At 41.5% G+C, this 22,808-nt stretch overlaps 1 protein-coding gene across 1 annotated transcript in view; it reads right to left on the bottom strand.

Annotated features, from left to right (window-relative positions):
- RIC8B (RIC8 guanine nucleotide exchange factor B) overlaps positions 1–22,808 on the bottom strand; it is a 303,924-nt gene that overhangs the window by 248,533 nt on the left and 32,583 nt on the right. The window contains exon 2 of the mRNA XM_069228354.1: positions 6,391–6,438. Within this exon, the coding sequence (XP_069084455.1) occupies positions 6,391–6,438 (48 nt within the window). The remainder of the gene's footprint in view (positions 1–6,390; positions 6,439–22,808) is intronic.

Genomic DNA, 22,808 nt, shown 5'->3' with positions numbered 1-22,808 from the left:
TGGGGCCTCCTTGCCCTTGGTTTTGGCTGGGGCCTCCTTGCCCTTGGTTTTGGCTGGGGCCTCCTTGCCCTTGGTTTTGGCTGGGGCCTCCTTGCCCTTGGTTTTGGCTGGGGCCTCCTTGCCCTTGGTTTTGGCTGGGGCCTCCTTGCCCTTGGATCTGGGTGGGGCCTCCTTGCCCTTGGATCTGGGTGGGGCCTCCTTGCCCTTGGATCTGGGTGGGGCCTCCTTGGCCCCTAGGTTTTGGAGGTAGCTCCATGGTCTTGGTAGTCTGTATGGGAGGGGGCAGCACTTTAGCTTCTTAGGTCCAATGGGGTGGGATGTTGGAGGAGGGATGGGAGTGGAGGTAGAGGGAGTGGTTGTAGGGGGAGCAGGTGTGCTGGACTTGATAGCAGGTGTGTTGGACTTGATTGCAGGTGCATGGACAGTGTGTGAGGTGGATGACTGTTGGGGGGCTGAGTGTGAGTATTTGTGTGTCTGTGGAGGAGGGTCAGACAGGGTGGGGGAGGACCAACATGACGTGTGGATGCATGTTGTGGTGGTGTCTGCAAGTGAGGTGAGTGTGCTGCATGAGGTGGTGATGGTGGTGACTGCGCATGTGGTGTGTGGGATGCATGTCTGCGGGTCTGCTGTTGTGGTGACTGTGGGCAAGGCAGCCCAGGTGGCAAGTTCAGGGACTGTTGATGCAGTGCATGAAGGTGTGAGTGAGGATGTGCTTATGAGGGAGGGGGAGACAGTGGAGGCTGTGGATGATTTGTGTGCGTGTGTGTTGTTTTGGGTGTATGCTTGTCAGAATGTGTGCGTGGGATGGGCTGGGGGTGAGGAGACTGGGACTGGGAAGTGGTAGTTGGAGGGGGGGACGGATGAAAAAGGGACACTGGCTGACATCAGTGAAGAGGCCAGAGCCTGAAACGATCTCTGTAGGGCCGCCAATCCCCCGTAAATGCCCTCCAGTAAGGCATTGCATTGCTGCTTCTGGGTACCAGCCCCTGCAAGGCATTCACAATTGTTGACTGCCCTACAGAGAATAAACCTTATTAGAGATTGATACTTCTGACATAAGTTTAATAATGTCTGACATAGATTATGTGCATCAAGGTGTGCACCCTAGATTTTTCCTTATTAACAGATAAGGTAAAATGACATAAATTCAAACTACACTATTTTTGTTAAATGGCTGTATGTTTTCTTAATCAACCTTGACAGGGTGGAAAGTATTAATTTGACCCAGATGAATGTCACATTGATGGTTGCATCAGTGTCAATGATCAAAGAACTTGACACTTCTGGAGTATGTACATATGTAATGTAGCGGCTGATGATCTTTGAAACTGGTAGGGTGTAATACAAGCACTGAATTCCAGTGAGCGATTTATTCTAGGCTCTTAATCTCAGGCACCCTCATTCTCACTCACTCACTCCCTCTCACTCACTCACTCACCGTACTCATTTACAATAACTCATGGTTAATCTCACTCACCAATTACTCATTCTTATGCACATGATCTCCCATATGAACCCAACATCCTCACCTTAAGAGCTGCCAATATTTTAACTGTTGTGTATATCTTTTTTTTGCTGGCACATCACATGGTAATTAATATTAGTACATATGTGACCACTGACCTGTGTGTTCAGCAGTGAGGCCATACCAGGGACTGGATGAGCATATAGTTTATAATCCTCTCACAGGCACTGAGAATCTGCAACTACCATCTGCCTCAATTCTAGAACTCTCAATTGTATCCCATCATGAAAGTCTACCCACAACTTGAACTCTCCCAGACAACTAGAGTTGGTCCAGTGCACAGTCACCACGAACAAGACTTATGTTTTGCATGAATAAAACCTACAGAAGCCCAACATTTAGAACAAACATTGGCAAAGTCAATAGGTCTTTAATGTGCTCAATCATAAACACACAGACATTCAGAGATGTTGTCTGCCTGCATTGGCACATCAATGGCAGCTGCATTGGTGTTGCCAGTGCTTATGCTTTTATAGTGACCTAAAGTGGTTAGTGGTTAGTACTCCTGTCATATCTGGGGTCTCAGACTCCTGCAGTGCTGGCTGACTTGTACCTAATCAGAGATACATTGAGGGATGTATGAAAAGATGCCCTTTTTTTGTACGTTTCCTGTAACAGAGCCACCATGGCATACTAGGAAGTATCTCCTGACTTTGAGATCCTTCAGTTTGACTAAAGTCTTTCCAAACTTCGGCATTAACTTGCAATTGTTTTGTAAGTGTTCACAGGAAGGGTAATCAGGCCATCGCCCACACAATACCGGCAGTTTGAGCACATTATGGTGATGGTCTTGTTTTTTTAACTATTGAGTTTGACACTTGACTTGTATGCACACAGCAAACCAGTTGTGGCAGTAAGCGCTGGGCCATGTGTAAGACAGCACGTCTTGGTTCAGTCAAAGGGTACTTACAGAATGATGGTCTGATGCAAGATGACATGCAGAGTCTCACTCATGGCATGCATGCAGCAGGTCCGGATGATGCAGATAGCACCTCGAGAGTGAACAGAAGCAGGCAGGAGCTAGCAGAGGACATAGCAACCAGAGCCAGGGGGGTCCAGAAGCAATCAGCTGAAGACATTGGCAGTGGGACTGAGGTAGCTGTACATCTTATAGCTCTCACTGCTTAACAAAATGTGCCAACAATGCACCTTAGTCTTGGAAACGGGATCTCGATCTATGATCTGTGAGGAAACTGTATTGTGTAGGTTTTAACGTTTTATAAACTAATTCATACAAAGTATTTTGATTAAAAAAGTTAAGATTAGCGTTTTAAACGTAAAACAATAACCCACTAGGTGTGCAACATTATTTAGTAGCCCTAAGGTACCTGGGAAACCTTCAATCGGAAGTGACTTTATAAACAAGAACATTTTGCATGCTGGGAACTAGCAGCTTAGACAATTTTCTCTAAAAAAAGACTTAGGAGTGTTGGCATGTACAATCTCAAACCCATATTGAACAATGGCAGCTCTTAACTTTTTACATGTTGTATATCTGCCAAAACAACGTTCTACATTTACATTACAGTCTCTATGGGGCCTGTATCTCGGGCATTTTCCTAATTTTCAGCGCAGAACGAGGAATGTATGCTGAAAGAAAGTGTATCTTAGCTGACACCAACTACAGGACACGCCCCAATCACATTCAGTGTTCTAGAGGCATAAGCTCTGATCTGCGTTGGCTAGTTGCTATTTCCATCAGCCAATGTCTTCTTGCGAAATTGAGCGATCCTGCGAGGTAACAACATATAATCAACAATGTATATGTACATTGGACAGATTTTGCTATTGTAGGGCTTTGTAGCAAATCACCCGAGATGAGACACTGCTTCCCAGGAATCACGCTCAACCCTTAGTAAAGGATTTCGTTTTTATTCAGACAGACTTGCAACCTGCTGACCAGAGACATGGCTTGTAAACGAAAAAGAGACAAGCACAGCAGGAATAATCAAAACATACCTGCCACTGTGACTCTCACTGAGGAATTACAGGTGTTGTGAAAGTATTAAAAGGAGAACACCCTTTAACCTGAAGAATATTCAAAGATGTGCAACTGTGGTTGAAAACAAAATTAACTGAAAATGCAGTGAGTGGCTGTGCTGTCGGGAATATTCTACTGTTTTAGAAGCATCAGGAAAAGTATTCACAATCAATTTAAGCAGACAAGCAGAAAATGCAAAATGGCTACACTTTGTATATAAAATTTACAAAACTGACTCTCTATACACTCATAGCAGAATCTGAGATCAACCAATCAGCACCTTCTGAGACCCCTGTGGGCAGACAGATCTCGGCCCTCTCAACTGTGAAGACCCACTTACTAAAGTCACTTCCCACTATCAGTAGGACTGGCCACTTGCCACAGGAGCTCGAAACTGTACTAAAACATTGCCTGCTAAAAGATATCAACACAATGTTACTGCAACGCATGCCTTAGCCATGCAGTGTGACACGTAAATTGAAATGATGCCCGAGTAAATTTGTAAAATATGATCTCCCTTGTAAGGTAGAGAGCTTGCAACCCTACGCCTCCATTCGGTCCTGTTGAGCCCACCCCTGTAAACCATGGCGTGAGCTTGATGTAAATCACCAACCTCCTACAATGTTCTATGTACACTGAAAACTTGAGTTTGCATAGCTACTTGAAGTGTGATTTGTTACTATAAACAAAACGCTGCGTCTCTCCCATTTACAGTTAAGTCTGAGGCCACAAGTTGCACACAGAAGTCTACAGCAGACGCCCATGCTTTACCTTCCAACACTGGTCTTTTTCAAACTTGGATATGGTATCCTTTGTGTTCTCTTGGCTCTTTACCCTGCATACTGGGTAACCACCGGGCACACCGGGGACCTACAGACCTCCTAACCGAGCCTACCCTGGCCATAAGTATAGTAGGTTGGCAGAACTGTGTCTATTGCCCCCAAGCTACATTTAGTTGGTACCCTTGCGTACCAAGGGTGCTGCATGTGCCCTAAGCATCCCTCTATTCTTCCAGGTTTGGCACTAAATCAGCCGAAATGTGGTGCAGTGGTTCCTTCAGGACCTCTGATCCCGGTGCCAATGTACCTGCTGCACCTACACCCCAAAGCAGGTAGCTCACTACTTAACAACTCCACCCTTTGGTTTAGTGACCGTTTGCAGCTTTTATTGTTAGACCGTGGAATTGCAGGGTGACAGCTTCTCCAGGCGCACAAAACAGACGCAGCTACTCTGAAATAAACAGTGTCTTCTGAGACAGCAAATAAAAACAAGTATCCCTGTGTATATAACCAGGCAAGTGTGTACAACACTTAGCAGTATGTTGCTAAACGTGTTGTTACAGAGACGCAGCTCACGTAGTGCATCGGCTGTGAAACGGGAATGGACTGACACCACCCTTCACCTATGAAGGGTGGGTTAGGGTTTCGCTCATTTTTTCCATTTAATGAGGCAAGAAAAGTCCGGTTGGGAGTTTACAACTGCTAATAGCTCTAACTCGGAGAAATGCGAGACCCGTTGCATTGCAAATGCTTGTTTTTTATTGGAATGTTTTTAAACTGTACCTCGAGTTTACTTGCTGCTCATTACAGCATGACACACGTCAAGCGATAAGATCTGTTTCTTAAAATTACGGGGTTCCTGTTTCTCTTGCCGTTTTTTAAAATGTGCCTGTTTTTCGCGCTGACAAGGCTGCTTCACTTATTTTTAACTAGTCAATTTTACTGATCTTTGTTATGCTATGGCTTTTGCTGGAGTTAGCAGAGGCCATGGAGGACACTAGATACCTGGGAAAAGGCTGGCAGGACAGATAGGCGACTTATCCTTGAAAGGTGGCACGGCCAGGCTTCAAGAACTCCAGTTCTCTGACTAAGGAGAAAAAGAAAGAACACATACACTATATATTGACAGCTAAATCATATGCAGTGTATCTGTTTAGTACATGTAACTCGACGTCACAGAATCATTAGAGCTTCTGATGACACCAGGTCACATGGTGAAGGCTCCTCTCTCCCACACAGGCAGCCACTTCCCACGAGCCCTCAGTGATTGACACGCAGTCCCAGGCAGGACAGGGCTGAAACACACAACGCCCAGGGGGTAGCTTAAAGAGTGATTAGCGCATTGCGTCATAATGGGTATGCTCAGGGGGGCCTCAAGATCGGCAGGCCTGAGCTGCAACGCAGTCAGCCCTGGTTCAACCCAACTAACTACAAAGGTTGGCACATCCGCACTAGTGCATGTCTGCGAAAAGTGCCTGGCTGGCGAGCCCACGCTCCACTAATTTAAAAAAAAAATATATTGTAATCATTATAATAGTAATTATAAAAATGATGTGTTGATTTTGAAGAAAACTGTGTGGGCGAAGCACTTTTGCCCAAAGCAAGAAACCACCAATGTGTATGTATTTCTATAGTACAAACCCAGGAAAACCCAGGGGAATGCAGTATATAATCAAAGACAAGAGGGAACTGGGTTGTAGCTGGTTAATGGAATGTGGTAGAGTGTTCTTTAAAGAGGTAAGTTTGACTCTTTCCTAAATTGGAGCACTATTAGGGCATTCTTGATGGATATGGGGATGCTGGTCCAGATCTTGAGTGCACTGATGAAAAAGACTTGCTTTATCGTTACTAACACACTTTGATGTACAGTTAACAAGCAGGTGCTAAATTGTTTTGAAACAAAAGATAGGTTTTGCTGAACAGGAAACATGAAAAAGATTTCCATGCATGCTATTTGTTGAAATTATGAGATTTAATTTATTGACATTAGGAGATACAATTTATAGAACTTATGAGATTCAATTTAATTTAAGATAAAGTTATGTTCAAAATATTTTTTTGACAAGGGAACATATAAGAAATAAGTTGAAGAATGTAGTGCTTACCTTTCTCTTATCTTCGTCTGCTGGATCAAATTTAAAAATGTCACTGTTCTGTAAGCAAGAGATAATATTAAAGAGTGTTAAGAAACAAAATCCTAAGGAAAAAAAAAACTCAACCACATTATTAGTATGGTGCTAGTCTCACCACTTAGTATGAGCGATAATTACCTAATTCGTGTTCAGGGGTGTGGAACTTAATAAAATGTCTCCTTGTCCATGGGACAGGTTGCTTCTTAAATCTATTTGTCCTGTAAAAAACCTACTTGTCCCTTTGGTAGCTTGTAGTGTGGCAACAAATTATGGCAGCAATCTCATTATGTAGGAGCTCTTATAATTGCCACTCTGATTATGCCAGGCTAAGTACCATAGTAGGGATTAAATACAAGCAATGTTAAGCCCTAATATAGCAGTCTCCTTATGTTACTACCTTTCCGCAGAGCTACATACTGGGGCTGGAGGAAGCAGTAATCAATAGTTCCAGTGCTGGAATGTTTTTGAGCTAGTGCAAGCCTACCAACTTGCATGTTTTAAGGATTTTCACCAGCTTTTGTCTAATCTTTTCCCTACTTAGAAAGGCTGTAAATTTACTTCTGACAAAGACAGAAGCAGAAGTTCTGCCAGGGTTGGGTAAACAAGTGGTTGGAGGGAAAGTGAACTTGTAAACGCTTAATAGATTTTCACATGAGCAAATCTACACATGCATATTTGCTTGTGCTAAAATGCAGTTGATAAATATTTTCCAGGAGTAAGATTTCCTGGTGCAAACTCTTGTCAATTAATGAAAGCCACTAATTCAAAGACATATACCATGGGTGCCCTTTTGTGCCTTTCTTTAACAATTGGTCCCTTAATTAGGTCTGGTGTTAACAAAGACTTTTTGTTTTTATCAAAATTCCATCCATCTAACCATCCATCGGCTGGCTCTACTGTGAGTGTTAGCATTCTGCTCTTCCACAAGGAGCTGTAATGCTATCTGTATTTAATCACTGACTCCATTTTGTGCTTAGCTTAGCTTCAAATGTTGTCACATCGGTGGCGCAGGTATTTTTCCACGCACAGCTTGTTTTCTACATTTAATGTGTTTTCGCTTTTCTCACCAGAGAAGGGAACATATCGTGGGGGATGCGGAGGTGATAAGAGTGTAACAAGATGAGAATGTTTACAGCAGAGAAAAGTATGGATCTGTCTTGGGATTGCGCATTGGGACCTAGCCAGTACTTTTGTGTGTTATCAACATAGACCAAGTACATCCAGCGTTTCAATTTCACAACTTACTCAAAGGGAGGGGGGAAAGCTACCAGAACCTTCTTCTTGGGTTTGTTTAAGGTATATAAGGTGGAGAAACTTGGCGTTGAGGTGGAAGGAACTCACTTTTGAAGGTGGACACAATGCTAAAAAAAAAAAAAACATTAAGTCCCATTGGGGACTGTTTCTCCGGTCTTAGCTGTCCATAGTTCCACAGCTTGACGTTGGCAAGGACAAGGATGATGCTGGATTCAATCCCCATGGTGACACATTTTACTTCTTAGTTATCTAGCTTTGTTGTGTGCATGCATAAATAACTATATTTTCACTGCATACATATTCATTGTTGATGTAAGGCACTTTTTCTGCTTATTATTATTCAATTGCTGTGATTATTTTAGTATCTGCATGAGTTTTGCTGCATTCAAGTCAAATGCTCACGTTAATATTTTTGTATGTCCTCGTTTGAGATATGGGAAGTGCCTTAATAAATTCATTACTTATAGTAAGAGTGCTGCATTCTTTGGCTCGGTTTCCTTGTAGTTTGAAGTTAAGCAGAACAGGAGCATATGGACACACAAAGTAGGTTTGTTCAGTGCCAGGAACTACTGTGGCAGTGTGTGCTTTTTGAGACCAAAACAATGTTTTTTTTTTTTTTTTTTTTTTTTTACACAAACATGTTTCAAAAGCCATGTCAAAACAAAACACACATTGACGAAACCAAAAGACTGACAACCAATGTCGGATCGGTCGACTTTTGCCAGTGCTTGTTTATTTTCAGAATTCCTATAATCTTGTTGAAAATGGTTACACTGATTTTTCCATCATTAATTTTTGGGGGGAAATACTAGCATGCATCAACACATTTTACTAAAGGATGCTTCAAAGAAATAGTACCTAAAATTTCACAGTAATTTAGCAAAACATTTTTTTTCTTCTTACATTTTTTTCTGAACATTCTAATGTCTTATTTTTGAAGCAGGGAGTACAAAACTAAAGCACTTGAGAGTAAGTTCTAAAATATAAAATAAGACCAAATCTGAGACATAGATTAACATCTTCATACTAAAACACAGAAGGAAACCTTTATGAAAGGATTGGAGGCAGACCTACCAACTGATGAGCAGACAGCATCCAATTGCTACACATCAGTCTAGCTAAACACAGCATTAATGCGCAAGAGTAAGACACAGATTAAATAAATAGCAAAAACTAAATGAAAGAAAGCTGACACTACAACCATGTCTAAGAAAGCTCAAAAAACAAAAAGAAGTACTCTTTCAACCCAGGCAAAACAATGCTTATTCACACACACATAAACTGACTGTACGATTTTGTCCAAACAAAGCCTACTCCCTTGCATTCACAGCAATAGCACATGTATCAGTTTTCTCAAGAAACAGATATGTATTGCTCTATTTAAGGATGATACCCCTCCAGCACGCACAGCATAACAAAAGTCGCCTTAAAAAAATCAAACCCAATCACAGGTATTAAGAATATCCAAGAAGTCGAAAGGAACCATTTTAACCATTTACACATAATGGGTGTCAATAATCATACTATGGGTACTAACTGCTCCTATCCAAAAACCAGAAACATTTTTTGTAAAACCGCACACAGCAGATTAAGGGGTTTCATTTTAACAATACAGGGAGTGCAGAATTATTAGGCAAATGAGTATTTTGACCACATCATCCTCTTCATGCATGTTGTCTTACTCCAAGCTGTATAGGCTCGAAAGCCTACTACCAATTAAGCATATTAGGTGATGTGCATCTCTGTAATGAGAAGGGGTGTGGTCTAATGACATCAACACCCTATATCAGGTGTGCATAATTATTAGGCAACTTCCTTTCCTTTGGCAAAATGGGTCAAAAGAAGGACTTGACAGGCTCAGAAAAGTAAAAAATAGAGAGATATCTTGCAGAGGGATGCAGCACTCTTAAAATTGCAAAGCTTCTGAAGCGTGATCATCGAACAATCAAGCGTTTCATTCAAAATAGTCAACAGGGTCGCAAGAAGCGTGTGGAAAAACCAAGACGCAAAATAACTGCCCATGAACTGAGAAAAGTCAAGCGTGCAGCTGCCACGATGCCACTTGCCACCAGTTTGGCCATATTTCAGAGCTGCAACATCACTGGAGTGCCCAAAAGCACAAGGTGTGCAATACTCAGAGACATGGCCAAGGTAAGAAAGGCTGAAAGACGACCACCACTGAACAAGACACACAAGCTGAAACGTCAAGACTGGGCCAAGAAATATCTCAAGACTGATTTTTCTAAGGTTTTATGGACTGATGAAATGAGAGTGAGTCTTGATGGGCCAGATGGATGGGCCCGTGGCTGGATTGGTAAAGGGCAGAGAGCTCCAGTCCGACTCAGACGCCAGCAAGGTGGAGGTGGAGTACTGGTTTGGGCTGGTATCATCAAAGATCAGCTTGTGGGGCCTTTTCGGGTTGAGGATGGAGTCAAGCTCAACTCCCAGTCCTACTGCCAGTTCCTGGAAGACACCTTCTTCAAGCAGTGGTACAGGAAGAAGTCTGCATCCTTCAAGAAAAACATGATTTTCATGCAGGACAATGCTCCATCACACACGTCCAAGTACTCCACAGCGTGGCTGGCAAGAAAGGGTATAAAAGAAGGAAATCTAATGACATGGCCTTCTTGTTCACCTGATCTGAACCCCATTGAGAACCTGTGGTCCATCATCAAATGTGAGATTTACAAGGAGGGAAAACAGTACACCTCTCTGAACAGTGTCTGGGAGGCTGTGGTTGCTGCTGCACGCAATGTTGATGGTGAACAGATCAAAACACTGACAGAATCCATGGATGGCAGGCTTTTGAGTGTCCTTGCAAAGAAAGGTGGCTATATTGGTCACTGATTTGTTTTTGTTTTGTTTTTGAATGTCAGAAATGTATATTTGTGAATGTTGAGATGTTATATTGGTTTTACTGGTAATAATAAATAATTGAAATGGGTATATATTTGTTTTTTGTTAACTTGCCTAATAATTATGCACAGTAATAGTCACCTGCACACACAGATATCCACCTAACATAGCTAAAACTAAAAACAAACTAAAAACTACTTCCAAAAATATTCAGCTTTGATATTTATGAGTTTTTTGGGTTCATTAAGAACATGGTTGTTGTTCAATAATAAAATTAATCCTCAAAAATACAACTTGCCTAATAATTCTGCACTCCCTGTAGACAAGCGTAAACAACTGCTGCTAAAAAGGCATAAAACAGTACTTGTGTACTCCACCTCACGCAAGGCAAAATCTCCACAATCATTAAACTAATACTAGCTGCTTGCGATTTTCTTGTTCAAAATTCACACAAACTACAAAATCGAAACGCTTCGGTATAACTGCACTAACAATAAATGGTTGTGTTACAAGTACACATTATACATAAGAAATGTAAACTTAGCATTAAACATCCTGTAAGTAGTAAACATATTTCTTATATATATATATATATATATATATAAAAAAAACGCATTTATAGTCTTATGTAAATCATTTGTAATAAATTTTTAGCGGTCACAATCAAACAAGTCAAAGTCAAGGAGTAAATCCTCTATTCCTAGACAAAAACTTTCATTCAAAATTGGTGTTTCTAGCAAAATTTGACTGACTGTGGATTAAGAGTAAAAAGCAGAGTTGAAATATAAACCTGTGCCTGGGTGACAGTGAACCTTGTGGAGACTGGGAGAACGTTAGAAATATTAATAATTAGCAAATAGCTAGAGGAAGTACAGGCATCAATCATATCACTGTAGAGACGGACTCATAAAAAGGATATATTTCTTACTTGAGTTTCTATCTACAAGGGGGTCCCACACTTTACCATTCTTTCAGGAGAGTCCGCTGGCACAGTTTCTAGACCCTGCTGCACAGATCTTTAGATATTGAACTAGTGTAATACAAACCAAGTTCAGGTCAGGATGTGACAACTTGTTAACAGTGATAATAGTTTTCAGTCCTGTGAGAGTGGCATACAGAGTTCTACTAACATGATTAGGAAGGAGGATCACTCGATTCAATCAAACTATCGAGTAAATGCAGGACATGGATCAGGCCTCAAAAAATCTACTCGCCCACGTACTATGGTGAGTCACATATTATCAGGCCAAGCTATTTTCAGGACCTACTCACCCCTTCTGGTGAGTTGACAAAGAACAGGTGTCCGGTTCAGTCAGAAAGTGAAGGAGCAATAAAGATGCCTTTAAATCCTGGTTTAGTCACATTTGCTCTGTGTTCTGAGACAGAGGTCAGAAGTCAGTTTGTCTTACAGTTAATTTTCCTTCTCACTGCAGAGTTCCAGTATTTTGTCAGATTTTTCCTAACACACAACATTTAAATAGCTAAGTCACGGTACAAACATTCCCAAAATATATTTCAGTAGTTGCGAAAGTCCATTGTTTGTACTTCTTTGTGATGACAAAATATTTTAATAGGATGAAAACAAAATTAGAGCACTTTACTTGGTTATGTGCAAAGAATGAATGTTTTCAGAAATCTGATTTTCACAGATTGTTAGTACATTATATAGGTTTATCAGTAAAGCTGCAAGTTAGTGAGAAGGTTTTTGAACATTTCTTGGAAATGTTAAGTCTGTAAATGACAGTGTGCAACCACATCGTGCTTTAGTGATATATTAAAAGTGACTGTTTAAAGATAAACTGAGAAACACTCCTGCCCTCATGGCAATGCTATTAGTAAACTAAGAGGCAAGTAATGGATCATGTGTTCTCTATTTATGGGTTAGATTCTTTTTATACATGGAGCAAATATTTAGTCTATTTAATCAAAGATGTTTTTTGTACAGCCGACATGCTGAGTGCACATATTTGAAGGTACACTCATATGTGACAATGAAAAAAAAAAAAAAAAAAAAAAAAGGCGACTCTGAACTAAAATATTTGATTAGGATCACACAATTTGAGACCCGTTTATGGGTCAAGTAATTTACAGTTATGGTCAAGTAGATTATTCAAGTTACTCGACCTGCACGTCTAGTAACATTTGTATGTTTTTTCAAGGTCTGCTGGATTCAGACAAATTCTAGAGGGAGAGCTCTTCCACAGATAGATTGGCATTTGGAGTGCAGATGATGGTAATTTCATGTGATTCGTGGGGCAAGCACTTGTTGAAAGCTATACATATGAATGTGTTTAAATGAGTTACCGCTTTCAACACAGTGCCAACAGGAACTATTATGATGTAGATCAGGCTTATGTAGCTTGCTGGACGACCACAATGCTCAGAGCATAATTATGAATTTATTAGTAAGTAATGGGGGGGGGGGGGGGGAATGTTTAAAGCAATGCTTTACTGTTTCAAGATTACTGTCTGTGTCTGAGGAACAATGAACGAGGTTAGCCAGGTCCTGAGTTGAAAGGAGCTGCATGAAGTGTATTATGAATTTTTGAAGAATTTGTAAATTGTCTGAACAGCAACTTTGGCCTGCTAGTCGATGGTGAAAGGATTGCAAATATTAAGTTAATTAGGAAATTTTCACAGAATTTTAGTGAGCGTTATGCTTTGTGAAGATTCTTAGAAAATGTATTTATTCTTTAGCGCTAAGTTTAAATCAGATTTAAACTCATGAAAAAAAATGTCTAGTTTATTACCTTTCACAGAAAAAGTTTCACAATTTTATCCGGTTTCAGAATAGATGGGGAGTAGTTAATATATTTTTGCTATTGAACCAGATTTATTGAGACATTCTATTTTGGCTAGTCAACACACGTACTGTATTTGTCATTATTTTTCATATTTTTACACAAACTTCACAATGGCAACAACTGTACTCAGGAATCATTTCACAAAAATGTTTAAACTGCATAGTTGGTAGAGTGTGTAGCCTCGGTTGTGCTGGGCTACCCAATAGAAGGTAAGAGGATATCCCATCTACTTCTGGCTGCAAAACAAACAATTTTGGGGTTGTGGACCCAGACTGGTACCACCACTAGAGGCCCTTTGCTACAGAGAACATGACAGTTAATAGACAATGAGAAGACTGCATATGATTTGAAGGACAAATCAGATTAATTTACAAAACTGTGGGACCCAGCCCTTTAATACCTAAATGGCGACATCAGGGATCTCACAAGTCCAATAAAACTGCGTGCCCTGGTACTCTTGGATCCACATCGGCACCTCTGCGACTCTGACTAGCACAATGTGTTTCTAATATACCTGGAAGGTTCTTCAATGTGGTAGGTGTTGACACATGGGTTATGGGAGGGCCAGCTGGGGGAAAGGTGGGCAGGAAGATTTAGTTACTGTCTTATTCATGGTGGGTATATCCGCTGAGTTGTTGTAAACTATAAAAACCCAATAAATTATATTGTAAATAAAATTGCTTAGTACATTGGAAAGTTAATGTATGCTCTTAGACAAGCATATAAACACACTACCATAAAAACAGCAGCCAGTATGGCCAGTATGGTGCCTGAACAAACTAAGTTAAAAGGAAGAATTGAAGATCATGTCAACACAAATGTTTGTTTGAGACACACTACACTGTATAAACAATCCAGCCCACAAACCTGTGCAACCTTTGAAATGACCACTGAAGAAAGAGGAAGCACAATACAAATAAAAACGAGCAAAGCCTTTAGGCACTCATTGACGAGGTTTCATACTATTGGTAGCTTAGGCTAGCTTTTATAAAGCACAACATTCACACAAATTATATCTTTGCACTGAGAAAGAGACAAACCACTGGTCAAAGAATGGAAAAAGTGTTCAGATCCAGGCAGAAAAATATTCTTAGTGAGTAGAGCAAGGTAAAAGCCAGGTCTTTAAGACAATCCAAAATAGGAGTATAATAGGCTCTAGACACAAGAGAGATCTCCTTGAAATATATTAGGGTGTTTTTGGCATGATTCCCCATGCTTCCTGCAGTACAAGCTTTTTAGCCAAACATGACTGCTTTTTAGGTCGAGCCTAGACAGCACTTACACTGTCACCTAGCAACCTGTTGTAGATGGTTTGTGAGGCTCAGCACCACCCAGCGATTCTAATATGTGTATGCCAGTGTTCTTTAAAAATCCTTGCTTGCTACTGGGTAATCTTAATCTTTGTCCCACCTTTTTCAGGTCTAGCTTAGGCAGCGCGCTTGCGCTATCTGCAAGACATGCTGTAGTCAATCTATGGGCATTTAACTATGCCCATTATTGCCATTCGTTCTTTGTTGTGCTTGTCTTAAATGCTTCCTTTTTATTGGTGCATTTTTCTAAATGTCCCTCCCGTTGTGTGCTTAGTTCCCTCCCAGGCGAATTCGCTAAGGGAACATTTTTGTTGGCCATCAAAATACATTCACACTTCCTCCTGTTACAGAGTGTGATGGTCCCTCCTCCTTTCTCACGTCTGGCCATTCCAGCCTTAGTGTTTAGGGCGAGTTGCGTTGGTTTCTGTGACTGGAGTGCAGCTCGGTGCTTAACTTCTCTCGTTTTATTTTTTGTTTACTTAAGTTAACAGTCTTTTTTTTTTTTTTTTAAACGAAGGTGGGTGTTTTGGTCTTTCAGTAAATATTTCATCAGCCAATCCAGAGTTATTTTACTTGTTCGTGTGAGCCTGACACATTTACAGCCACGTTCACTTTGGTGTCCATAGGAGAGGAAGCCTCCTCCAGAAGCTGAGGTGAGCTGTAAAAAGTTATAACAAACAATGCTTCAAAAGGCCCTGTTTTTGTGAAGTCTTTTAAATCGTCCATATATGAATATCTGTGGACTTTAACGATTTGCGGGTTTGTGGGTTGTGCATCTGTGTGTGCGTGTCGGAGTGGCTTGAAAGTCTTTTCGCCCACCCATGGGAGGGTGGTTGGCGGTGGTTTTGTTGCTGTCGTCAGTTGGCTCTTTCTCCACCTCTCTTCCCTCTGTGAATCCATCCCACTCCCGGAACGCTTTTTTTCCCCTGCTTTCTCTCCCAACAGATCTGTGCTCGCCACCCTCTGTGTATATTACCCTCCTCATGGGCTCGGACAGCAAACTTCTGTTTTCCACTCACCTTTCTTTTAAAAAACAAAGCAAACCCACTTCTAACATTTCCCCTTTGAAATGCCAGCAATTTGCAGATAACACACAGTCTCTTGGCACAGACCCTTCTGCCCCCACACGGCCCACACTGTTCCGTTATAGCCTCCCAGTTTGTTTCCTGCTTCAACCAATGACTACAAAACACTAGCTCTGAAAATGGTGTTGCCCAGGGGTCTTGTCTCCTGGCTAGAACCATCTGGGGGTGTGAGTTTTTTAATGTGCAAAGTAAGCAAGCCTGAAAGACATCTGAAAACTCCCTGCCTTCCAACATGCTACAAGGACATATTATATATATATATATATATATATATATATATATATATATATATATATATATATATACACAAAATGAAGGATTGTCCTGAACAGTGTGTTTTCGGTGCACTTATTTCTCTGGTGGTGCAGGTTTTAGGCAGGACACACCATATTGTCAAAAAGGATTCTCTTTCAGATTCAAAACAGAGAAAAACCGCACTCCATCGTTGTGCCATAAATCATTCAGTTTAATTCCATTAGTGAAATCTCGACAAAGCAAACAAGCAGGAATCTCCTGACGTGTTTCGGTCACACCGGACCTTGCTCACAAGTATTTCCTGTGCCTAGATTTGGCGCTTTAAATAAACTAACCCGACTTCTATTTAGGAAAGCCCCCAAAATAACACACAATTATAATCAGTCATTTCTACAAATCACTACAAATTCAAATAAATATCTATAAACATACCATAATAACAAAACCTTTTACAAATATAATTTAACTTTCCAAAAATAAAATCCACAAAAAATCCGAAATGTTTTCCTCCTCCATTCTAGATTACAATGTCTTCTGGTACATGTAGTTCGCAACATCCCTTTAACCAAAAAAGTTATAATTTTTAAATTTTTCGATTTGTGTTCAAGAAAATTGTAAAAAATAATTTGTAAATAATGTGTGAAGGGAAAATAAAAAATAAAAATTTTTTTTTAAAGACTAAAGACTTTTTTGTAACAGAGAACAGGAAGGTAAAAAGGCATTAAAATACAATTCTCTGGGTGTACTATCCTACTACAGGGAGCCTTATTTTTTCTCATACTCAAGAGAAATACATAATTCTTTATTACCTAAGACGGTACATTCCCTCTATTTATTGTTTAACTTTACGCTTCTCTGCGATCTGCTCTTCTAATCTAAATGGGCCTTAATTTTATTCATTCAATAACCTTTTATTTTTTGGCGCCAAAAATATATATAAATAAATATATATATATATATATATATATATGTATCTCTCTCTCTCTCTCTCTCTCTCGAGCATTTCTCTCCAGTGCTCCAGATGAAAGATGAAAGTAGTCCATGAACACATCTTAAAATGGTGAGCAGTGTATTTAGATAGTAGTTGGTCCAATGTCCTGGGAGGAGACAAAAAAGAACAAGCATTGGCATTGCTGATAGGTCTCGCCTTTGGGACCTTATAACTATATAGCCATGCAGCACTTTAAACCTATATCTGCCTCCCCCCTCTACCCAGAATGTGTGTGGCTGTCAGAGCTCTGACTGGAGAACCAGGTTTGAGTCTCGGCTTTGGATCAACATCCTGTGATTCTGGACAAATCACTTAATCTTTCCAAACCTATAAACAATGCATGTGACCTTATGTAATGTAAGTGGGACTCATTCAAAGCACTGGGCCTTCATGCTGAATTTGTGCTATATTTAAAAAATAGAACACTGAGGTAAAACAAAGCCTTAGTATAAGGAAAGACAAACAGAAAGAACCAGAGCAGGCCACAGCTGCTACTCTTCTTTCTAAAGCAAACAGCACAAACGGTGGAACAAGAAAAAAAAAACATCCCAGAAGAAAACCAGCAGAAGAAACCCGAGGAGGAGGTGAGTCTTCACAAAAAAACACATCTCTCATAACAGAAAATACTTCAGAGGCAAGGCTACCACGTAAGCAAATAAAAATTGTGTGTGTGTCTGTGTGTGTGTGCGCACAATGAAGGCGTAGGCGTCCAGTACCAGTTATACAACTCAAACCTGTACTTGCTTGTCTCCCCTCAACCCCCTCTATTGTGTACACTGCACAGAGCAGCTAGATTGCAACACCATGTTTCACTATAACATCTGTCTTCCTGTGTTATAAATAAAATATAAAGTGCGAAGCAAAATTGGGTTTTATTCTTTATTGATCCATCTGAGATTATGTGCCCTCAGTAGATTACAAAACCTATCTTTTTGTGCAATTTACGTACATTTTTATGTACCCAATGCTTCCCTACCATACATATTCTCTATCACATAATCATATAGTCCTGTGTATTCTATTTTGGATGCTTCTATACATTGGCAAAATCCATTGAGAAGAAACCTTACGTGAGTGCCAAACGTTTATTTATATGTGTTTGAAAATTAACTAACATGTGTCATCATTTGTGTATTTGTTTGATGAAGGTCTTTTCTGGATTTTTTGTGTACTGCATTGCACCTTCTCTGTGAGGGAAGCTTGCGTTGTACCTTCTCTGTGAGGGAAGCTTGCGTTGTACCTTCCGTGGGAGGGAAGCTTGCGTTGTACCTTCCGTGGGAGGGAAGCTTGCGTTGTACCTTCCGTGGGAGGGAAGCTTGCGTTGTACCTTCCGTGGGAGGGAAGCTTGCGTTGTACCTTCCGTGGGAGGGAAGCTTGCGTTGTACCTTCCGTGGGAGGGAAGCTTGCGTTGTACCTTCCGTGGGAGGGAAGCTTGCGTTGTACCTTCCGTGGGAAGAAAGATTGCGTTGTACCTTCCGTGGGAAGAAAGATTGCGTTGTACCTTCCGTGGGAAGAAAGATTGCGTTGTACCTTCCGTGGGAAGAAAGATTGCATTGTACCTTCCGTGGGAAGAAAGATTGCATTGTACCTTCCGTGGGAAGAAAGCTTGCATTGTACCTTCTGTGGGAAGAAAGCTTGCATTGTACCTTCCGTGGGAAGAAAGCTTGCATTGTACCTTCCGTGGGAAGAAAGCTTGCATTGTACCTTCCGTGGGAAGAAAGCTTGCATTGTACCTTACGTGGGAAGAAAGCTTGCATTGTACCTTCCGTGGGAAGAAAGCTTGCATTGTACCTTCCCCCCGAGGGGAAAGCATGCACTGTACCTTCCCCACGAGGGAAAGCATGCACTGTACCTTCCTTGTGAGCGAACCTTGCAGTGTCCCCTCTATGTGAGGGAAGCTTGCATCAGCTCCTAAATACTCTACCTATCCCTCTCTATCTTCCTTTCCCTCCATTCTATGCAGCTCTCACCCATATATATTCATCATGGCACACAATTCCACTACACAAATACACTCCGTACCACACAATTCCACACTGAACAATTCCACAATCAACAATTAAGATATAAACCACAAATTTCTACTCCACACCACAAACATCCCCTAAACTCCAAATCAAAACACATAAATAAAAGACATTGTCATTTATAGCACCAGCAGCTCTAACTCTAGCAGATGCAAGACCTGTTGCATTACAAATGCTTGTTTAAAGTATCTAGTGTATGTACAGCCTAGGCTTTATTTAACTTTGTAGAAGCATTAGCTATGCCCGGTTAACACCACTGGTATCTCCATGCAGCAATAAACTGACCCTAGGTTGGGAAACACAACGAATAGTAGATACGTCATTACATATCCAACATGTAACCGGTAATAACTAGTGAAGTATTATTTGATATGTTTCAGACACTATTAGTTTCTAGCTCACTTGGCAGACACTTGGCTTTGGCTTTCTAATTAGCTTGCCTCATAGACTGTTTTAGAATCAAGATCATAAAGCAGGCCTTTTGACCACTAAGTGGGCAATTACAGAAGGATGAAACATGATGAACAACATTTACAGTTTGAACGAACTCCACTGCTGTTATAAATTTATTGGGACTACCCGACGGAAAATTAAGACTGGGCTCACAATAAAATACGTTTAACCCACCAACTTTTTATTTTCCTATTATTCATCATTAATATCAGGCATAACGATAGTGTGCTTAAATATCACAAATCACCTAGGGATCTTCATATTCCCCACGAGTGGCTTCATCTTTTTCCTCTGGAGGCTGTGACTGAACAGAGACCTAAAATTCTGGTCCTCAATCTTCCATGGAGTAAAACATGCAGAACATAATCTGGAGAAACAAGTGAAAAAACATGCACTGTATTCAGTGCAAAGGATAGCTCTCATGAAAGGAGGAAACCTGCAGTCATGCAAGGCTGAACCAAAAATGACCAACTGAAAAACTACACAGAATGCAGAGGACCACATTTAGTGTTTACCAGTATAAAATACATCTGAGAACTGGTACTCAGGTTCACAACATAAGTAAAATTGTATTATGCAGCCCACTAGTTGAACTGTGGTCAGTACTTTTTCTCAAAGTAGATTTCCTGTGAGCCCACCTCTAAAGTGAACCACATCACAAGTCCTGCTTGCACACAGCACAAAACAGGATAAAAAAGCAGGATGAAAATACAGTGATGTATTTAGAACTTATATGAAAAAAGTTCCAAAATTCTCCAAGATAAAGACACAGAAAAGCATAACTGAGCAGGACGCAGTGGTCGTAAAGACAGCTCTGAAAATGAGTAAGAGATGGTGCTTCTAATGCACAGCTGCTGAAAATCTTTTTTTTTTACATTTTGATTGATATGAAGTCGTTGAGCTGAAGGGGAGGATAAAGAAGTGAGAAACTGCATGTTTAATAGTTTTAATGTTCATCAGGTGTCAGGGGCGCTAGTGTCGGCAGCCGACATGGCCACATTTTAGTGTGGCTACGGAGTTCAGTATTTATCTCTGACAGTAACGGCATGGATGAAGCATACGCTGCTGACTGGCTTCTGACTCTGGGCATTACAGCGTCCTCCACGGTGTGCTCGCTGTGGGTTAAGATATCAGAGGGGCTGCCAAGAGCGAAAGCAGTGGCTGCCTGCATGCCGGCCGCCAGGCAGTGCTGTAAGTGGAGCCAGGAATCAGCTTGAAGGGGACTGCAGCCCTTGTTGAAGCCGGCAACTGGAGAGCAATCCTCACAAGGAAGAATTGAATGGGTGGGTAGCACAGTAGTACATGGCCCGCCCAGTGACAGCGTATAGCCATTGGAGACATACTGCTGGTAAGTGGCGCCGATCGACGAGCTTGGGACTACAGCAGCGTTTTTTTCAACTTTTCAATGCCATGCCCCTCAGTGGAAAAGAAATAGTCATCAGACACCCCCTCAGAATTTTTCAATATTATTATTTTAAGTTGGCAATATTTAAATATCTCTAGGATTATTTCAACTTTGCAGGTAAGTTCTGTTACCTTTTTTAAAATGCAATAAATGTATTTCTGCTTAAAACAAAGCACTGTTATTTGAATAATGCTTCTTTTGGCCAGAGACTGGCACCCCACCCCCCCCCCCACCCCAGGATCACTTGAGGCTCCCTTAGCAGGGCCCACCGCACAGTTTGAAGACCCCTGGCCTCTGGTCTTGTTTGGGCTAGTTGTGACACACCCTCGGATGCCCCCCACCCTGAGCACCTAAGTCTGTTCGGGCCCCTCCACCTGGGCCTCTGGGGAGGAAGGCTGGACCCTGCAGCACTGCCAAGAAGGCACAGACCCATTGTTGCTGCAGTGTTGGTGAGATGAGTGGACTGGGGTCACTTACCACTTCTGATACTGGCTAGTACTCCGGTGCTGCTGTCCTTCAATCGCACAGTTTAAACTAATAATCCCAGACTTGAGCACGGACACCACATAACAATATCAGGTAGAGTGCACTCAAAAGGGCCACTGCACTGGATTCTTCTGCCCGCTCGTGCCCATCTGTTTGCGGTCTTGAGAAAAAAGGTGGGATCCACACCACTGCGATGGAAGTGTGGGAGCGGTTGCTGGGGCCAAAGGGGGGGGGGGGGGGGGTAGGGGGGTTCTGGGGGGGGGGGGGGGGGAAAATCGACCAGTTTCCGCTACTCTCTTCCCCCTGCAGCTCCTGCTGTGGTGGCACTGTTGACATCCTGACCAGCCTAAATGATGCTACCGCATTGACCTGAGTCTTGCCGCATAGTGACAAAAACCGACAGGAAACTCGCAGGGCTACACTGCTAACATGGGGAAATTTTACCACAGGCAGTCCAAACTGCAATTTCAGTCTAAACGCGTTCAGACTACCTACAGGACATCTCCACCGGCCTCAAAACACTGCTACACACCATGCAGCAAAGCCTGTCATTTATCACCAGCAAACTAGATGTGCTCACTATTGGAATGGATCACATGGATCAACATATGGACAAACAAGATCAACACATCACAGCTATGGAACATCCTGTTTCGGGTGTTGAGGATGAAGTGCAAAGTGAGAAGCCACTGGGGTCACTAAAGGAGAAATCAGTGGACTCAGAGGCCAGGTCATGGAGGAACAATGTGTGTATTTTAGGATCACCGGAAACGACTAAGACGGGAAAACTGGAAACCTTTATGGAGAACCTCCTCAGAGCAATATTTGGAGGGGACATGTTTATGTTTCTCTTCATGAAGAGAGAGAGAGAGAGAGAGAGCAACAATCACTGGCCCCACAGCACCCTGCCTGACCCATAATAGCAGCATATCTCATGAATTTCTGAGACAGGGACACAATCCTCCGACTGGAGCAGTAAAAAGGGGCCACAACAAACGAAAGCAACAACACCAAATATTTCCCTGACTTCACATTGGAAGTGCAGGAGATGCCGCGTGATTTCCTAGAATTTGAAATGCTATACCAAGCTAGGCTCAGGTTCTCATTAGGGGACAATCAACATATTTTCCAGGACTCTAAGAAGGCTACTAGTCTCCTGAGAAAAGAACGTATCCATGGAAAGCGTGCCTCTACAATGACAGAGAGAACATGCTCCTTCATAAATAAGTTTATTAGCATAGTTAATTAAAACCAACGCTAATCACATAGTCATGCCTTATAATCACTCAAATGTGCTCTTAAGTTAACATTTAAATACACACAGTATAATACAGTCCACAATGATTAGTACGGACTTATTTTGTAGCATTTGCTTATGCTCAGAATAAAGGTTACCCTGTCGGATTGTCATAATACTAAGTCATTTCTTAAAATATTAGGCTAAAAACGCTTACAGCCATGAATA

This window comes from Pleurodeles waltl, chromosome 4_1 (assembly GCF_031143425.1).
Source record: "Pleurodeles waltl isolate 20211129_DDA chromosome 4_1, aPleWal1.hap1.20221129, whole genome shotgun sequence".
NCBI classification, from domain to species: domain Eukaryota; kingdom Metazoa; phylum Chordata; class Amphibia; order Caudata; family Salamandridae; genus Pleurodeles; species Pleurodeles waltl.
The sequence above is the reverse complement of the archived record's forward strand: the minus strand, read 5'-3'. Positions and strand labels throughout refer to the sequence as shown.